Consider the following 14,776-nt stretch of genomic DNA (forward strand, 5'->3'; position numbering starts at 1 on the left):
CCTGACCCCACCCCATCCCAGCCTGAAGCCTCACTACCTCATTCGTGGCCTGGGAGAACCCCTAGAGCTGGTCCAAGCACCTGGAAAACCTCAGAACCAAGGAGGGGCGGCTGGTTTGCCCGGAGGGCCTGGCCCTTCCAGAACCCCCGCCCAACCCATGCCTCTCTCTGTGTTCTGTCCCGTCTCTCGCAGGTATATCCGCACCATGTACCTGGGGATTCAGAGCCAGCGGCAGAAGGAACACCAGCGACGCTTCTACTGGGCTATGATGTACGAATATGCAGACGTTAACATGCTGCGCCTCCTGGAGACCTTCCTGGAAAGCGCCCCCCAACTGGTGCTACAGCTCTGCATAATGATCCAGAAGAGCCGCGCCGAGACGCTGCCCTGTGAGTCCCCCCACCCCCGCCCCGGGGCTGGGGGCCGCCCTCCGCGCACACTCCAGGGGCGTCGCCCGTCGGATCCCCGAGTCCCCGGCGGCGCCGCATCTCTGCGCCCCAGTGTGCGCGCTGGTACCGCCGCCGTCACGTGTGCGCCTGCGCGGCCTTCACGTGCGCAGAGCAGAGCCCGGTCTCCCGTGTCCCTGGAGCGGCAGAGCAGGGGGCCTGGGTCTCCCAGCCCAGGGAAAAGGCCCCTTATCTTGGCGCTGGCCTGAGCCGCGGCATTTGCACACATGGGATGAGGGAGACAGCACGTGCCCAAGAGGCTAAATCGTGTCACGCGGCACCAGCAGCTTTAGACATCCTGGAGCCGTGGTGCTTCAAACGCGTTTACAAAATGCAGAAGCCCCGTTTATGAAACAGGCTGAAGCAGCTGTGCTCTAGGTAGATGGTGGGTGGGGGTCCAGAGCCCAGGGTATCCTGCCCGCCGACCCCACTCCGGGCCCCTGCGGCTCCAGATAGTCTCCAAGCGCCCAGGGGCTGGTCTGGACACCACTGGTTTCTACAGCAGCAGGAAGCCTTTGGGGGCCACCCGGCGACCCAAGAAGCCCTTTCTAGGTGGGACTCCTCTGGTCAAAGCACACTGTCACCCTGGGTTGCTGATGTCAGGACAGACCAGCCTGCAAGTGTCCAGGTCATGTCAGAACTTATTTCACTGGGGCTGGAGTTCTGATTGGGGCAAAGGTCCAGGGTAAGGAGGGGCTGGAGATCACGATGCTTGGGGGATACTGGGGACATTTCATCCTGGGGAAGATGTAGGCTATGTGAACCCCAGCATTTGAAGGGATGTAGGGGAACCATGATCGTTCCAAAGAGCAGGAGGGAGCTACCAGGAGATGGTTATCAATTCACCATGTGGGAGACATTTCAAACAGTGGGAGCCATCCAGAGACAGAGAGACTGTCTCAGGAGGTAGTGAGTTTCCCATCATGGGGACCATTCAAGCAGAGATGTTGCTAAAGGGACTCAGTGCAGAGATTCCTGACTCCAGAGGATGTGAATGTGTATGATCCACAGTAGCAAGGCAGCTGGGGCAGAGGGTCCCTGGCCATTGGGGCCTGCGGCCTCCTGGGTCCTTGCCTCTGGGCCCCTGGCTTCCCAAGCTGCTCCAGTGGGCCCTGGGTGTCACCAAGTTCACAGGCACCTGTAGAGCACTCTCCAGTGGGATCCCCCCTTGCTCCACACCTTCTGGAGAGGACAGCCAAGTCTGCGAACTTGGGAGGGGCTTGTTGGTGACGTGGACGCTGTGCGTCCTTGCAGGGCAGCATCCTGGAAAGATGGGGCGACTCCCCCTGCTGCTTGACAGCTGTGTGACCTATGGCAAGGTACTGAGCCTCTCTGTTCCTTAGCTTTCTCATTTCTGAAATGGAGATAATATTGGTACTTACCACAGAGGGTTGTTCTGAACATTTTTGACATGATGAATGTCAAGGGCCTCAGGCAGCATCTGGCCATTTTGTTGGTGGTGATGGTAGAATTGGACCACACGTTACTAATGACATCATGGCCAGCTGGTGGCCTTTGGTGACACCTGTCCACTTTGCAGCATTAATGCTAGTAAACGCTTAGGTAGATTGCTGTTTTTGTAATAGGTGAGTTTTCCATGGATCTTGCCAGATACCAGCCTCTTCCACTTTTTCTCCTTATGCCACCTCTCCACCTTGGATTCCTCTTTTATAACTGGGTTAACATTACAGTAGTCAGCCTGAAAGATGGATTCGTATCCAATTTACCCGTAAAACTGGTTGTTTTTGTTAAGTCGCTCAGTCGTGTCTGACTCTTTACGACCCCATGGACTGTAGTGCAGCAGGCTTCTCCATCCTTCACTATTTCCCAGCGTTTCCTCAAACTCGTGTTCATTGAGTCAGTGATGCCATCCAGCCATCTCATCCTCTGTCGTCCCCGTCTTCTGCCCTCAGTCTTTCCCCCCATCAGGGTCTTGCCCAGTGAGTTGGCTCTTCGCATCAGGTGGCCAAAGTATTGGAGCTTCAGCTTCTGCTTCAGTCCTTCCAATGAATATTCACTGGTTTGATTTCCTTTCAGTCCAAGGGACTCTCAAGAGTCTTCTCTAGCACCACAATTCAAAAGCATCAATTCTTTGATGCTTATCAATTCAAAATACAATCGTAGTGGTAATATTAAATCATGCAGATATTATGCAGATATTATAGGCCTTCTCTTGTGGCTCAGCTGGTAAAGAATCCACCTGCAACGCGGGAGACCTGGGTTCAATCCCTGGGTTGGGAATATCCCCTGGAGAAGGGAAAGGCTACCCACTCCAGTATTTTGCCCTGGAGAATTCCAAGGACTGTATAGTCCATGGGGTCGCAAAGAATCGAACATGACTGAGCGACTTTCATCTTCACTTTCATTTAAATATTTTGGTCATTTGGAGTCCTCCTTAAATCAGATGTCTCCGGTCAAGTTTAAATAAAGATAAAAATTATACATTTTACCTGGTAACATATGCCATTTTTCACTGGTAATGAGCCTGGTGTCCGCTGGGAGCTTCGAGAGTCGTCCTGGCTATGGCAGGGATGGGGAGGTGTTCCCGCATGGTGAGAAAAGTCCACCAGAGCTGTGTGTAAATTCCACCTCCGCCACTTATTGGCTTTACAACGTGGGACAAGTTGATCTAACTGGGCTTCTTCATCTGGAAAGTGGACGTAATAACTCCTCTGGGTGGTTGTGAAGGTCTAGCGAACTGCACGTGCCCGTCTACAGCACTTTGGCGGGTGTCTTACGGGTACATGACACAGTCTTCCGGTCCACAAAGATGCTTTCAGTCAGGCGCCACGCTGCCTGCAGAGGGTAACAGGGAACATAACAGAGGTGGTCCAGGCCCTCATGAATCTTCCACTCTCTCTTGGGAGACATAACAGGAGCAGTTAGTAGCCGGCATATTGTGGCAAATGCTTTAAGCAAACAAACACGATGCCAGGACTGCAGTACCTGGGGTGGGGTGTGCAGAGAGCTTATCTGTGCAGGGTTGGGCGTCCCAGCTGGCACTAGTGGTAAAGACCCCGCCTGCCAGGACAGGAGACATAAGAGACATGGGTTGGATCCCTGGGTCAGGAAGATCCCCTGGAGAAGGGCGTGGCAACCCACTCCAGTAGTCTTGCCTGGAGAATCCCGTAGACAGAGGAGCCTGGCGGGCTACAGTCCATGGGGTTGCACAGAGTCAGACACAGCTTGAAGCAACTTAGCACACACACATCAGAGAAAGCTTCTCTAGAGAGTTGACACTTAGCCTGAGTATAAACGATGAGGAGGAACCAGCTATGGGAGGAGCAGAAACAACTTTCCCTGCAGAGGGGCTTGCATATACAAAGGCCTTGGGGTGGGAAAAGCCTGCCTTACTCTAGAATATGACAGGACTCAGCATGGCTGCGGGTCAGCAGTCAGGGGAAGGAGAGTGATGTGGGGGAGGGTGGGGAGGAAGGCGTGGGCCTGACAACTTGGGTGTATACCAAGTGCAGTGGGAAGGGTTATGTAGGAAAGCTATGTGATCAGATTAGTTTAAAAAAGAATAAAATTATTTGCCTGCACGAATTTTAGTTGCAGCATGTGGGATCTAGTTTCCTGACCAGGGATTGACCCTGGGCCCCCTGCATTGGGAGTGCAGAGTCTTGGCCACTAAAACACCGGAGAGGTCCCAGATTAGCTTTTTTAATTTTATTTTTTTATGTATTTTTGGTTGAGATGGGACTTCGTTGCTCCCCGGGCTTTATTCTAGTTATGGAGAGTGGCTTCTCTCGTCTCAGAGCACCGACTCTAGGCGCTTCAGTAATTGCAGCTCCGGGGCTCTGGAGCACAGGCTCAGTAACTGTGGCTCACAGCTTAGTTGCTCCAGGGCGTGCGAGATCTTCCCGAATCAGGGGTTGAACCCGTGTCTCCTGCATTGGTGCCACATTAGCTTTTAGAGAAGATCCCTTTCCTGGTGTGCAGGGAGGAAACCAAGAGCCCAGAGCACCTGTTAGAGGCAGCTGTGGGGCTCCAGGGCTGAAACGATGGGCTTGGAGTGCATGGAAGAGGAAGCCAAGTGCACGGATTGGCAGGCAACTCTGGAGCAGAAATCAACAACACTTAGCAGGCCTGGGGGAGGTGATGATGGAAGGAGGCTGAGATGGGGTATGTTGAGATGAAAGATGCTCTCTGGGGATCGGGTTGAGTCAGCAGCTCTGTCGCCTTTCCCAACTTTGGAGGTTTTCTGATGCTTTTGGCCGGGGTGGGGGAGTGCCCCTCGCTTCACCCACACAGTGCCTGAGCCTGCCTTTTGGGATTGAGCCCCCACTGAGGTGGTGTCTTTCTTATACGACTCTGTGACCTGTTGTTCGCGGCCTCCCACCCGCCACGTGTCAGGCATCTGCTCTGCTATAGGCAAGATGCTGTGTCAGGAATGGGTTTGCAAACACACCTATTCTTCGGTGGGTATCCTTAAACACTGGTTTTCTTTTAGACAAACATTGAACTCTTAAATAGGCCCCTGTCTTTCCATCCCTTTGGTGTTAACCTCCCTAATTAGTTTTCTTCTTCATCGTCTTTTTTTTTTTTTTTGAGCTGCCCCCCTGCATCATGTAGAATCTTAGCCCCCCAACCAGGGATCAAACCTGGATCCCTTGCACTGGGCGTGCGGAGTCTTAACCACTGGGCCACTGGAAGTTTCTGGTTTTCTCTTTCTTAAGCTCACTTGCTGGCTCCTCTTCTATCAGAAACTCTCCCGCTTCACACCTGCTCCTTTTTCCTGCAAGAGCTGATAGGAAACTCCCCAGAGATGCAGGTGTCCATCCGCTTTCTCTGCTGCTCCTGCCTGTGCCTGTTGGAGGAGGCGTCAGCTCCCTCTCCTGATCAGCTGCCCCTTCTGCGTGAGGACCAGTCAGCTCCCTCTCCTGATCAGCTGTCCCTTCTGCGTGAGGACCAGTCAGCTCCCTCTCCTGATCATCTGTCCCTTCTGCGTGAGGACCAGTCAGCTCCCTCTCCTGATCAGCTGTCCCTTCTGCGTGAGGACCAGTCAGCTCCCTCTCCTGATCAGCTGTCCCTTCTGCGTGAGGACCAGTCTTCCACTTTCCCCTTCTCAGGGGAAGGAGGCCCAGCTGTGTGGTTGGTTAACCGGCCCTGCTCGCCCTCCTCTCCCCATGATCAAAGATGACCACCTCTCTCCTCTTGGGAGATTTCTCTTCTCTAATGTGAAAAGTGCTTTCTCCAGTCCTGCTTGCATGGACGTCGGTTGTTATCCTCCAGATCTGGGTCACAAAAGCTGATTGCGTCCATGCTCAGTCGCTCAATGTACAGAGGTACATTGCCTGCGTCAGACTCTTGGCAACTCCAGGGACTGTAGCCCACCAGGCTCCTCTGTCTATGGGATTTCCCAGCATGAATAGTGGAGTGGATTGCCATTTCCCCCTCCAGGGGATCTTCCCAACCCAGGGATTGAGCCCATGTCGTCTACGGTCTCTGCACTGGCAGGTGGATTCTTTACATCTGAGCCACCTGGGACTCCCCAAAGTCGGTTACTTGATCATTTACACTCGGGTAAAGTTGCTGCCCAGAAGGTGGCAATTATGTGGTTGTATGGCCTGAAGGTGACAGATCTGAGCTTTACACCAACCTGTGAATTTCCACTGCGTCAAACACCATCAGGTAATGGATCGCCTTGCACAAAGTGATAGGGAGTTTTGGTGCCCCGATCCTCTGTGATGTTGGCCACCACCTGGCCTAACCCTGATGGTTAGGAGGGGTAGCCCCCTCCTGCCTGACTCCCCACCTACTGTCCCACCCCCAGCCCCCTGGTGCTGAGCTGGAGCTAGCTGCTGGCTCTGATATTCCTGGGCCTCCTGGAATAATAAAGGGGAAGATGTGTGCTTCCCCTGGCTGCCTTGCATCTTCACAGATAGCTGCGATGAAGAGGGGCATGCCTGCCTTCTGCCACCAGAACACAGACTCAGCCTCTCTCACTTCCCTGGAGGAGGATCTCTCTCCAGCTCTGTTTCTGTCTCCTTCTGAGGAGTCACCCCTCCTCTCTCCCATCAGATACTTGCTTGCGGTCTACACACAGAGTTCCCTGAACAACGAACTCCAGCTCACAGCCCTGCTTCAGCTCCCAGTGGCTTCTTATCAAACAGAACATTAAAACCTTACACTCTTAAACAGGATCTGCAAGGATTTTAAAGAGACATGACACTTTCAGTGCATCTGTGTAACTTGACTTTGTATCCAATTCTGAGGACTTTTGGCTGAGGTTGCCCCTAACAACAAGCAAGAGAAAAAGAGAGTAGAGTTCTTTGTTTTGTTTTGTTTTGTTTTTTAATTGTGATAAGAACAAGTGAGATCTACCCTCTTAATAAATTTTAAGTGCAGGATGCACATGTGAGGAAAAGTCCTTAAAGCGGTAGGAAAGCTATGAGAAAGGCAGGGTAAATCAATTTCATTGGCTGCACAGTCGTAAAGAATCCGCCTCCCAGTGCAGGAAGCACAAGAGACAGAGGTTCCATCCCTGGTTCAGAAAGATCCCCTAGAGGAGGAAATGGCACCCCACTCCAGTATTCTTGCCTGGGAAATCCCATGGACAGAGGAGCCTGGCGGGCTACAGTCCATGGGGTCACAAAAGAGTGACTAAACAATAATAGTTAGCACAGATGAAATAACAGTTGGCCACCTGAGCGTGTTTGTGCATCAAATGCTGTAACAAGAGGGACATTGAGGCAGGCTGACCAGCGGTGCTTCAAGGGGGAGGCTCTGAGAGCTGCCAGTTCAGAAGCCTGAGCAGTAACTATAATGTGACCACTTATTCAGTAACTGTTTGCTAAGCATCTACTATGTGCCAGGCATGGTTCCAGGAGCTGGGGGCAGATAAAAGTAATAAAACAGACAGGAAGCCCTGCGCTCATGGAGCTTATGTGTCTTGGAGAGAGAGGTGGACAAGGAACAGAACAAAGATTTTGTCTTCTGTATTAGAAAATGGTAAAGACGGCTCTAAAGCTGGAAAGAGAGCCACAGGGGAGCAGAGCTGTGTCCAGCGTTCAGTAAGGGAGCAGGAAGGGGACCTCTGAGCAAAGATGTAGAGCAGGAAGGGATCCAGCCTGCAGGTCACTGGAGGTACGTGCACCGGAGGAGGGCATAGCCAAACGCAAGGCCTTGAGCTAAGCAAGCGACCCCAGTGTTTCGGGAGCAGCCAGGAGGCTGGGAGGATGGGGCATGATGCTCCCCATTGCATCCATAGCTCAGCCCTGCCCAAGGTCTTGTCAGCAGAGCATCTTTTCTTCTTCTTTGTTAAAAAAAAAAATATTTAAACAGCTTTATTGAGATACAGTTTATATACTGCACAAGTCATTCATTTGAAGTACACGATTCAATAGCTATCATTCTGGGAGCATCAGAGCTTTGAATCTTGTTGGCTGTTTGCCCCTCAGTGAGGGTAGATTTACCGGGACTTTTCAGTGATGGCAGACGGCTTCCTTCACAGTGTGCTCCAGGCCCACCAGAATTCTGGCATTCATGAGGCTTCTGCCAGGCCAGCTGAGTGGCTGACATTTGTTCTAGAATCTCTAAAGTCTGCCTTTACCCAGCTGGCAGAACCACAGTGCTCTCCTGCCTCTGTGAGTGGATTAATATCACTAGACCATGGGCCAGGAGCAGGGCATAGACCCCGAGGTCTTGGGCACCGTCAATGGGAGCTTACGTGTGAGTCCATGGGAGAAGGGGAGCTACTGGAGCTTGTAAGCCCAGAGCACTGGGGCCTTTGGAGCTGGAGGTACTGGGTTGGAAGCTCCCTCACCAGCAGTGTGCTGATGTTGTAGCAGTATTTTTGTTTTTTAATTTTTATTTTTACTTTATTTTACTTTACAATACTGTATTGGTTTTGCCATACATTGACATGAATCCACCACGGGTGTACATGCGTTCCCAAACATGAACCCCCCTCCCACCTCCCTCCCGTTGTAGCAGTTTTAAAAGACAGATTTTGTTATTGTTTGGGCGTTTCAAGGCCAATAGATCAGGAGACAGATGCCACTGAAAAAATCACTTGTCACAGATTCCCAAGAAGAGGCCAGCATGCCACATCATCGTTGGGGGGGTTGGGATAGGCTAGTCTGAATAATATCAGAAAACTCTGGGGTCCAGGGCTGTCCCTGATTGTCTGGTACCTGGCCCTGATGTGATTAGGACACACTGAAAGTGGCCCAGAGTGTCAGGGCCCAGAGAAGGAGGTGTGAGTTCTGGACTGGTTGGTTTGCATATGAAAAGCACCTCTTCTTTTCTATTTCTAGGAATTTGCTAAACCTGAGAGGGGTGGTCCCTCCAGGATCAGCATGGCCCCAAAGAGGAACCATCAGAATACAAGTACACGCTTCAAGCCTTAAAACTAGACAAATCCTTTTACCTCCTGGCGCCTTGGTTTCCTGTCCTATAAAATGGGGTACCAGTAAGCATTTCAGGGGATTATTGTCAGGATTAAAGGAAATAATTTATGCCAAGTGTCTGGCACAGTGCCTGCTGTATTGGGAACTCTTGGTGGGTATCATTCCTCCTCACCTCTGCCTTCTGCCCTCAAGGTTTTCTTCTGAAAGACGCACACACAAATGGAAGCTCCCCGGGAGTTCTCTTTTTCCGCTTTCAGGGATAATGGTGGGAGGGTGAGACAGCTGGTGGGCTCATTTCTCCATCAGCCCCTTTGAGAATCAAAATACCCCTGCGATTTTGCACATGGTTTCAGAAGGACCAGACCAGTTGCTGCCCTGCCCTTGAGGGGCTCACCTGCATCAAGGTGAGAACATACGTAAGGAAAAAGGGAAGGAGTCAGAGAGTGTATGGGATGGTGGGTCTCACTAAAGTGGGAAGTGCGGCCTGGAGCTGAAGCGCCAGTACTTCAGCCACCTGATGCGAAGAGCTGGCTCTTTAGAAAAGACCCTGACGCTGGGAAAGATTGAAGGCAGGAGGAGAAGGGGACGACAGAGGATAAGATGGTTGGAAGGCATCACCAACTCAATGGACACGAGTTTGAGCAAGCTCTGGGAGTTAGTGATGGACAGGGAAGCCTGGCATGCTGCAGTCCATGGGGTCGCAAAGAGTCGAACACGACTGAGCGACTGAACTGGACTGAAGGGCTGGAAGGCGGGAGGAGGTACTGGGAGCTGCAGTGTGCAGTGTCTGGCTGGCGATGGCCTGGCTGAGAAGGCAGGCTCTGGTAAAAGCCTTCGTGCAGTGACCTTTGGGGACCTGGGAAAGGGCCATGCAGGTGCTGGGCAGAGCCGGCGCACGTGTCCTATGGTGGGACTGCGCCTGGAGCACGTGGGGCAGAGCGGGTGTGAGGAGCTAGCTGGAGGTGACCTCAGAGCGGCCAGGGGTCGTCCTGAGTCAGGCCCAGGACGAAGGCCTGGCACCATGACAGGAACTTCGGTTTGAGGCCATTGGAGAAGGGGGCGCTGAGGGGCATGAGTGGGGACTGGACAGGGTGCACTCATAACTCAAGGCAGTGTCTTGAGAGGCCCCGCAGGCCTTAGAAGGACCGAAGCCTTAACTCTGGCCGAAACATCGCAGCGGCCACCCGAGGGTGACCGTACTGGGTTTAAGGGCCTCCCCGGTCAAAGCTGTCCAACTGACACTTGTTCCCGTCGTGCTCCGTTTCATTGGTCGTGAGGTGCGGACGTCCTCTTTCTAGAAACCTTAGATGCTTAGTCTGGTGATCAGAGCCCTGAGACCCCTGACCCAAGCCTTTCCCAGGGGTGGCCCCCCAGGAGGCCCTGACTTAGAGACCCCCCAGCTGGTGAGGCTGGACTCAGGTCTCCCAGTGGGCAAGCCGCACCCCACCCCCCACCCCTCGTGGGCTGCACCAGGAAAACAGGCAAGACATGAGAGTCACTGCCTGGAACTCGTCGTGGCTGAACAGGGAGTGTTCAGCAGTCTCCAGCCTGACCTTTGAAATGCAGAAGGTGATGGAGCTGTAAGTGGGAGGGATCATAAACATACCCAGCCTGAGCACAGTGTGGGCTTGGGTCTCGGCCAGGGTCATATGCTGACTCTGGGGTTGACCTCGGGCCAGACAGAAATCTTCCAAGTGAACCACTGCAGAGGGAAAGCCCTGCACCCCCTCCCTCTGTAATGAAATACGTGGCAGGCCTTTGAAGAGTGATCACTTAATAGGAGGAGAGTCAGGCCTTTGAAGAGTGAGAGGCAGGTCTTTGAAGAGTGAGAATCAGGCCTTTGAAGAGTGATCAGTTAACAAGAGGGGAGTCAGGCCTTTGAAGAGTGATCACTAAACAGGAGGCAAGTCAGGCCTCTGAAGAGTGATCACTTAACAGGAGGGGAGTCAGGCCTTTGAAGAGTGAGAGTCAGGCCTTTGAAGAGTGAGAATCAGGCCTTTGCAGAGTGATCAGTTAACAGGAGGGGAGTCAGGCCTTTGAAGAGTGAGAATCAGAGCTTTGAAGAGAGATCACCCAACAGGAGGGGAGTCAGGCCTTTGAAGAGTGAGAATCAGACCTTTGACGAGTGATCACCTAACAGGAGGGGAATCAGGCCTTTGAAGAGTGAGAGTCAGGTCTTTGAAGAGTGAAAATCAGAGCTTTGAAGAGAGATCACCCAACAGGAGGGGAGTCAGGCCTTTGAAGAGTGATCATTTTGAGAAGAGTGATCTCAGCTAATTCTGGCGGTCGCCTCTTTCTTTGTGGCTTGCGTGTTCCTTTCCTGAGGAAGGTAGAGGAGAACTTGGATTTGGTTTTCAGCTCCTTTATCAGGGGCCTCTCTCAGATACTCGTGAGTGCTACACTTCCTGTCCACTCTCCAAGAAAGGCTTAGATCCTTCACTCCCAGAGCGCCCAGCCCTTTCTAAGACCAAATCTGAAGTACAGTCTCTCCGTACAGTGGCTACTTTTTAAGGCCAAAGAGTCTGAGTTTAAATCTCGATTCTACTTCTTGATAGAAATGGCCATCTTCTTTCCGTGTCCTCGGGTGGCCTTTCTTCTGTATGAGCGCACCCCTGGCATCTCCATGGGCCCAAGTGATCTGTTCTCATAAGGTCATGTTGGATCAGGGCCTGCCCCCATGACCTCATGTTAAATTCAGTGCCCCTTTGAAGGACTGTCTCGGAATACAGTCACATACTAAACTCCTAGGGGTTAGGACTTCAACCTAAGACTCTGGGGGGAGGGGAGAAGATGGAGACGCAGCCCATAGCCAGTACCTACATCACAGTGTTCTTCTCAGTAAGATTCCTGCTCAGTGAATCATAGGTGTGTTTTTTCCACTAGGATGCCTGTGTCCTGTGGGGTGAGTGGGTTGAAGTGAGGGGTCTGTGTAGCCGCTGAGGATATAATGTTTAGTGATCTACAGCTTCACCAGGTTGGACATGGACAAGGCAGAGAGGTAAGATGTGGGCCGGACATCAGCAGACCCACAGACTCCCAGGCGAGTGCTAGCGCTCAGTCCTGCACGTGACCGTCTCCCGAACCTCTCCTCGTAATTCAGCAGTGATGTCTTATGACATTTGGGGAACACAACATCCTAGGGAGGACTTCCAGAAGCACTGACCGTGGACTGAGGCAGCAAACAGTTTGGCTCAGAGGTGAGTGGTCTCTGTAACACCCTGAGGCCACCCGAAGGAACAGATCTGGAAGCAGCGTAGGTGACCCAGACGCTACGCTGACGACAGAGGATTGATGTGGCTTCACCACATGCAGCCAGTGGACGTTTGAATTCCGGTTTGCTAGTTATGTGGCATGGACGGGGCTACTGTCACAACACTCCAAGCAATGAAATCAGGACCGTGACAGCTGAGGGCCTGTCCTGCTTCTGCACCCCAAGTTTGTTCGAGAGCACACTCAGAGACTGGATTAGACCGCGCTTCAGCAAAAGCTAAGCTGCCTTTTCTTACTTCATGAGCTCGGCACTCGTGCTTTTCTGTGGACAGGGGAACTAATACATTTTGCTTTATTAGAAGGAACAGGAAAATCAAGCCTTCTTCCCATGCAGCTGCTGTAGAACTCCCCTTTGATCACTGAGGGTGGAAGCACCCCCAAGATGCATCCCTTTTAGCATCAAGAAAAAGTGATAGTGTTCACTGGAAGCGAGGTGACGTCACAAAGCTTTCTGAGGATGCTCGGTGTCTGGTAATAAGCCTGGCATGTTGCCTGCCCTCCAGAAACCAACAGCCCAAGTCATGTGACTCCCAAGGGGACCCATCCCCCTCCCAGCCCCAACTCCCAAAGGACAGGCGTGCAGGAGGCTCAGAGGTTAGCGGGACCACTATGACATGGTCATAGACACCTCGTGGCCTCAGGAGAGGCTGGTGGAAATGTCCTGCGTGACAACAGGCAAAACAGGACACACATGAGTCCTGTGTTCAGAACCCTCCAGAAAAGTGATAGAAGCATTGGCAGTCATTGTCAACATTGGCTTCGATGGAGAAATTGGAATCATTTCTTCTGTTTATTTTCCGCATTGGTTATGCTCAGAAGAGCCATGCATACTTATTGTAATAGTTAACCTTTCAGGCTTTTTCTCTGCTTCCACCAACATCGTTTTTGTTATCAGACTCTGATGTTCTGCTAGCTGCAAACCAGCACAGCTTCTAGAAATGTTGGAAAAACAGGGGGTGAGGGGGCTGGGAGAGGAAGAACCCGTGCAGGGGAGGGTGTGGGGAGGGTGGGAGGGTAAAGCGACAGAGGACTTTGATCCTTCACTGAGGTTGGGGGAGGAGTGGAGAGGTGAACAGGGGCTGAGGGGAAAACAAGCAGAAGGCTGGAGTTCTGGGCCTGCTGCTTTAGTCTTAAGAATAGGGCTTCTGGATCTGACCTTGGAGCTGGAGAGAGAAAATGACCAGGTGGCTTTGATGCCAGCCTGGAAGAACGCCAAAGGGAAATCGTGGAAATCGTGCTCTGGGGCGGGGGAGCTGGATCTGGTTAGGAGATGTGGCCCTGGGGCAGTATTCAGGACTCCAGCTGAACTGAGCTGCATTTAGTTCTGGAATTTGGGGAGAGAGGGAAAACAAAAGCTGCGCTGGGTAGACTGAGATGATGCTTGGAGGAGCAGAGGTGTGATGGGGAGTCTTGCTCCAGAGGGGATTCATGATGATGTCTGACTAATGGTTGCCTGCTGGTGGGTGGATTGGGAGAGACTCTGGTCACTGTTTAATGTGTTCAGTTTGACTGAGTTACAAATAGCAGATAGGCAGCGCCCTAAATAAAGCTGCTCTACAGGGATTCAAATATCGCTTGCGATCAGACACGCTCACCTGCTTGTTGAGGAAACTTGGAGGGAAGAACTTGCAGAGGCCTTGGAGAGCTCACCATGCTAGGGAGGGGCAAAGAATCCCCAAAACCCAAGTTACCCTGCTCCCTCCCATCGCTGGAGGGAGGCAGAGAGGGACCGGGCTTCACCGTCAAGGCATTAAGGAGCTGTGAGCAGTGGTTGGAGGGAGAAGGCAACAAGCACCGTGGGGAGGCCAAGAGTGAGTGAGGAAGCAGCCCCAGAAACACAGGCTGTCCTGGTCCTTGATCAGAGTGGCCTTAGGGAGTGGGCGTGTAGCTGTTGTTGCTGTTTAATTGCTCAGTTGTGACCAACTCTTTGCAGCCCCATAGACTGTAGCCCACCAGGCTCCTGTCCATGGGATTTCCCAGGCAAGAATACTGGAGTGGGTAGCCATGCCCTCCTCCAGGGGATCTTCCTGAGCCGGGAATCGAACTCAAGTTTCCTGCATCGGCAAGCAGATTCTTTACCGCAGAGCCGCCAGGGACGCACGGGGAGCGGGTGAGAAGACGCTCAGTGGGAGAAGAGCCTTTTGAGGGCTCCTTGGGGCGTTGGATGAGCTTATGAGACGGCAAAGGGTGACACAAGCACCTTCTGAGAGGAGAGCTGTGCAGCTTGGGGCAGCGAGTAAGCTCTTGGTCTTCACACCCCATAATCCTTTCCGCTGGCTCCTCTGAGAACACAGCCTGCTAGTGACAAGGGCATGGACCCCACGGTGAGCTTATGATTTCTTACAATGGAAACACATGTCGTCCCACCCACAGCAGAGGTGATGAGCCAGCCAGGCGGTCCAGGTTCCCCAACCCCTTGGCAAAGCACGTCAGCCTCCGCCTGCAGCTATGGATCTCCAGAGGTTCTGGACTGGGTTATTGACACGATTTCACAAAAGCTGTCAGCTTACGGAGCAGCCGTGGTCTCCAAGCTTGGTTCCTGATGCTTTGTTGCTTCCCCCTCCTCCATTAGGTTGCAGTGTGTGTGTGTGTGTGTGTGTGTATGTGTGTGTGTGTGTGTGGGCGTCTCCCTGGCCCGGCAGCCCTGCAGTGCCTGGCAGTGGACGTCCCCGGTTTTGACTGTGTGGGTTTGTGTCTTTCCGGCAG

General features: G+C 52.6%; 1 protein-coding gene across 1 annotated transcript in view; it reads left to right on the plus strand.

The window, feature by feature from the left end:
- Positions 1-14,776, plus strand: part of XKR6 (XK related 6) — a 307,100-nt gene that overhangs the window by 250,471 nt on the left and 41,853 nt on the right. The window contains exon 2 of the mRNA XM_004005332.6: positions 193-389. Coding sequence (XP_004005381.3) covers positions 193-389 — 197 coding nt within the window. The remainder of the gene's footprint in view (positions 1-192; positions 390-14,776) is intronic.

This window comes from Ovis aries, chromosome 2, assembly GCF_016772045.2.
Source record: "Ovis aries strain OAR_USU_Benz2616 breed Rambouillet chromosome 2, ARS-UI_Ramb_v3.0, whole genome shotgun sequence".
NCBI lineage: Eukaryota > Metazoa > Chordata > Mammalia > Artiodactyla > Bovidae > Ovis > Ovis aries.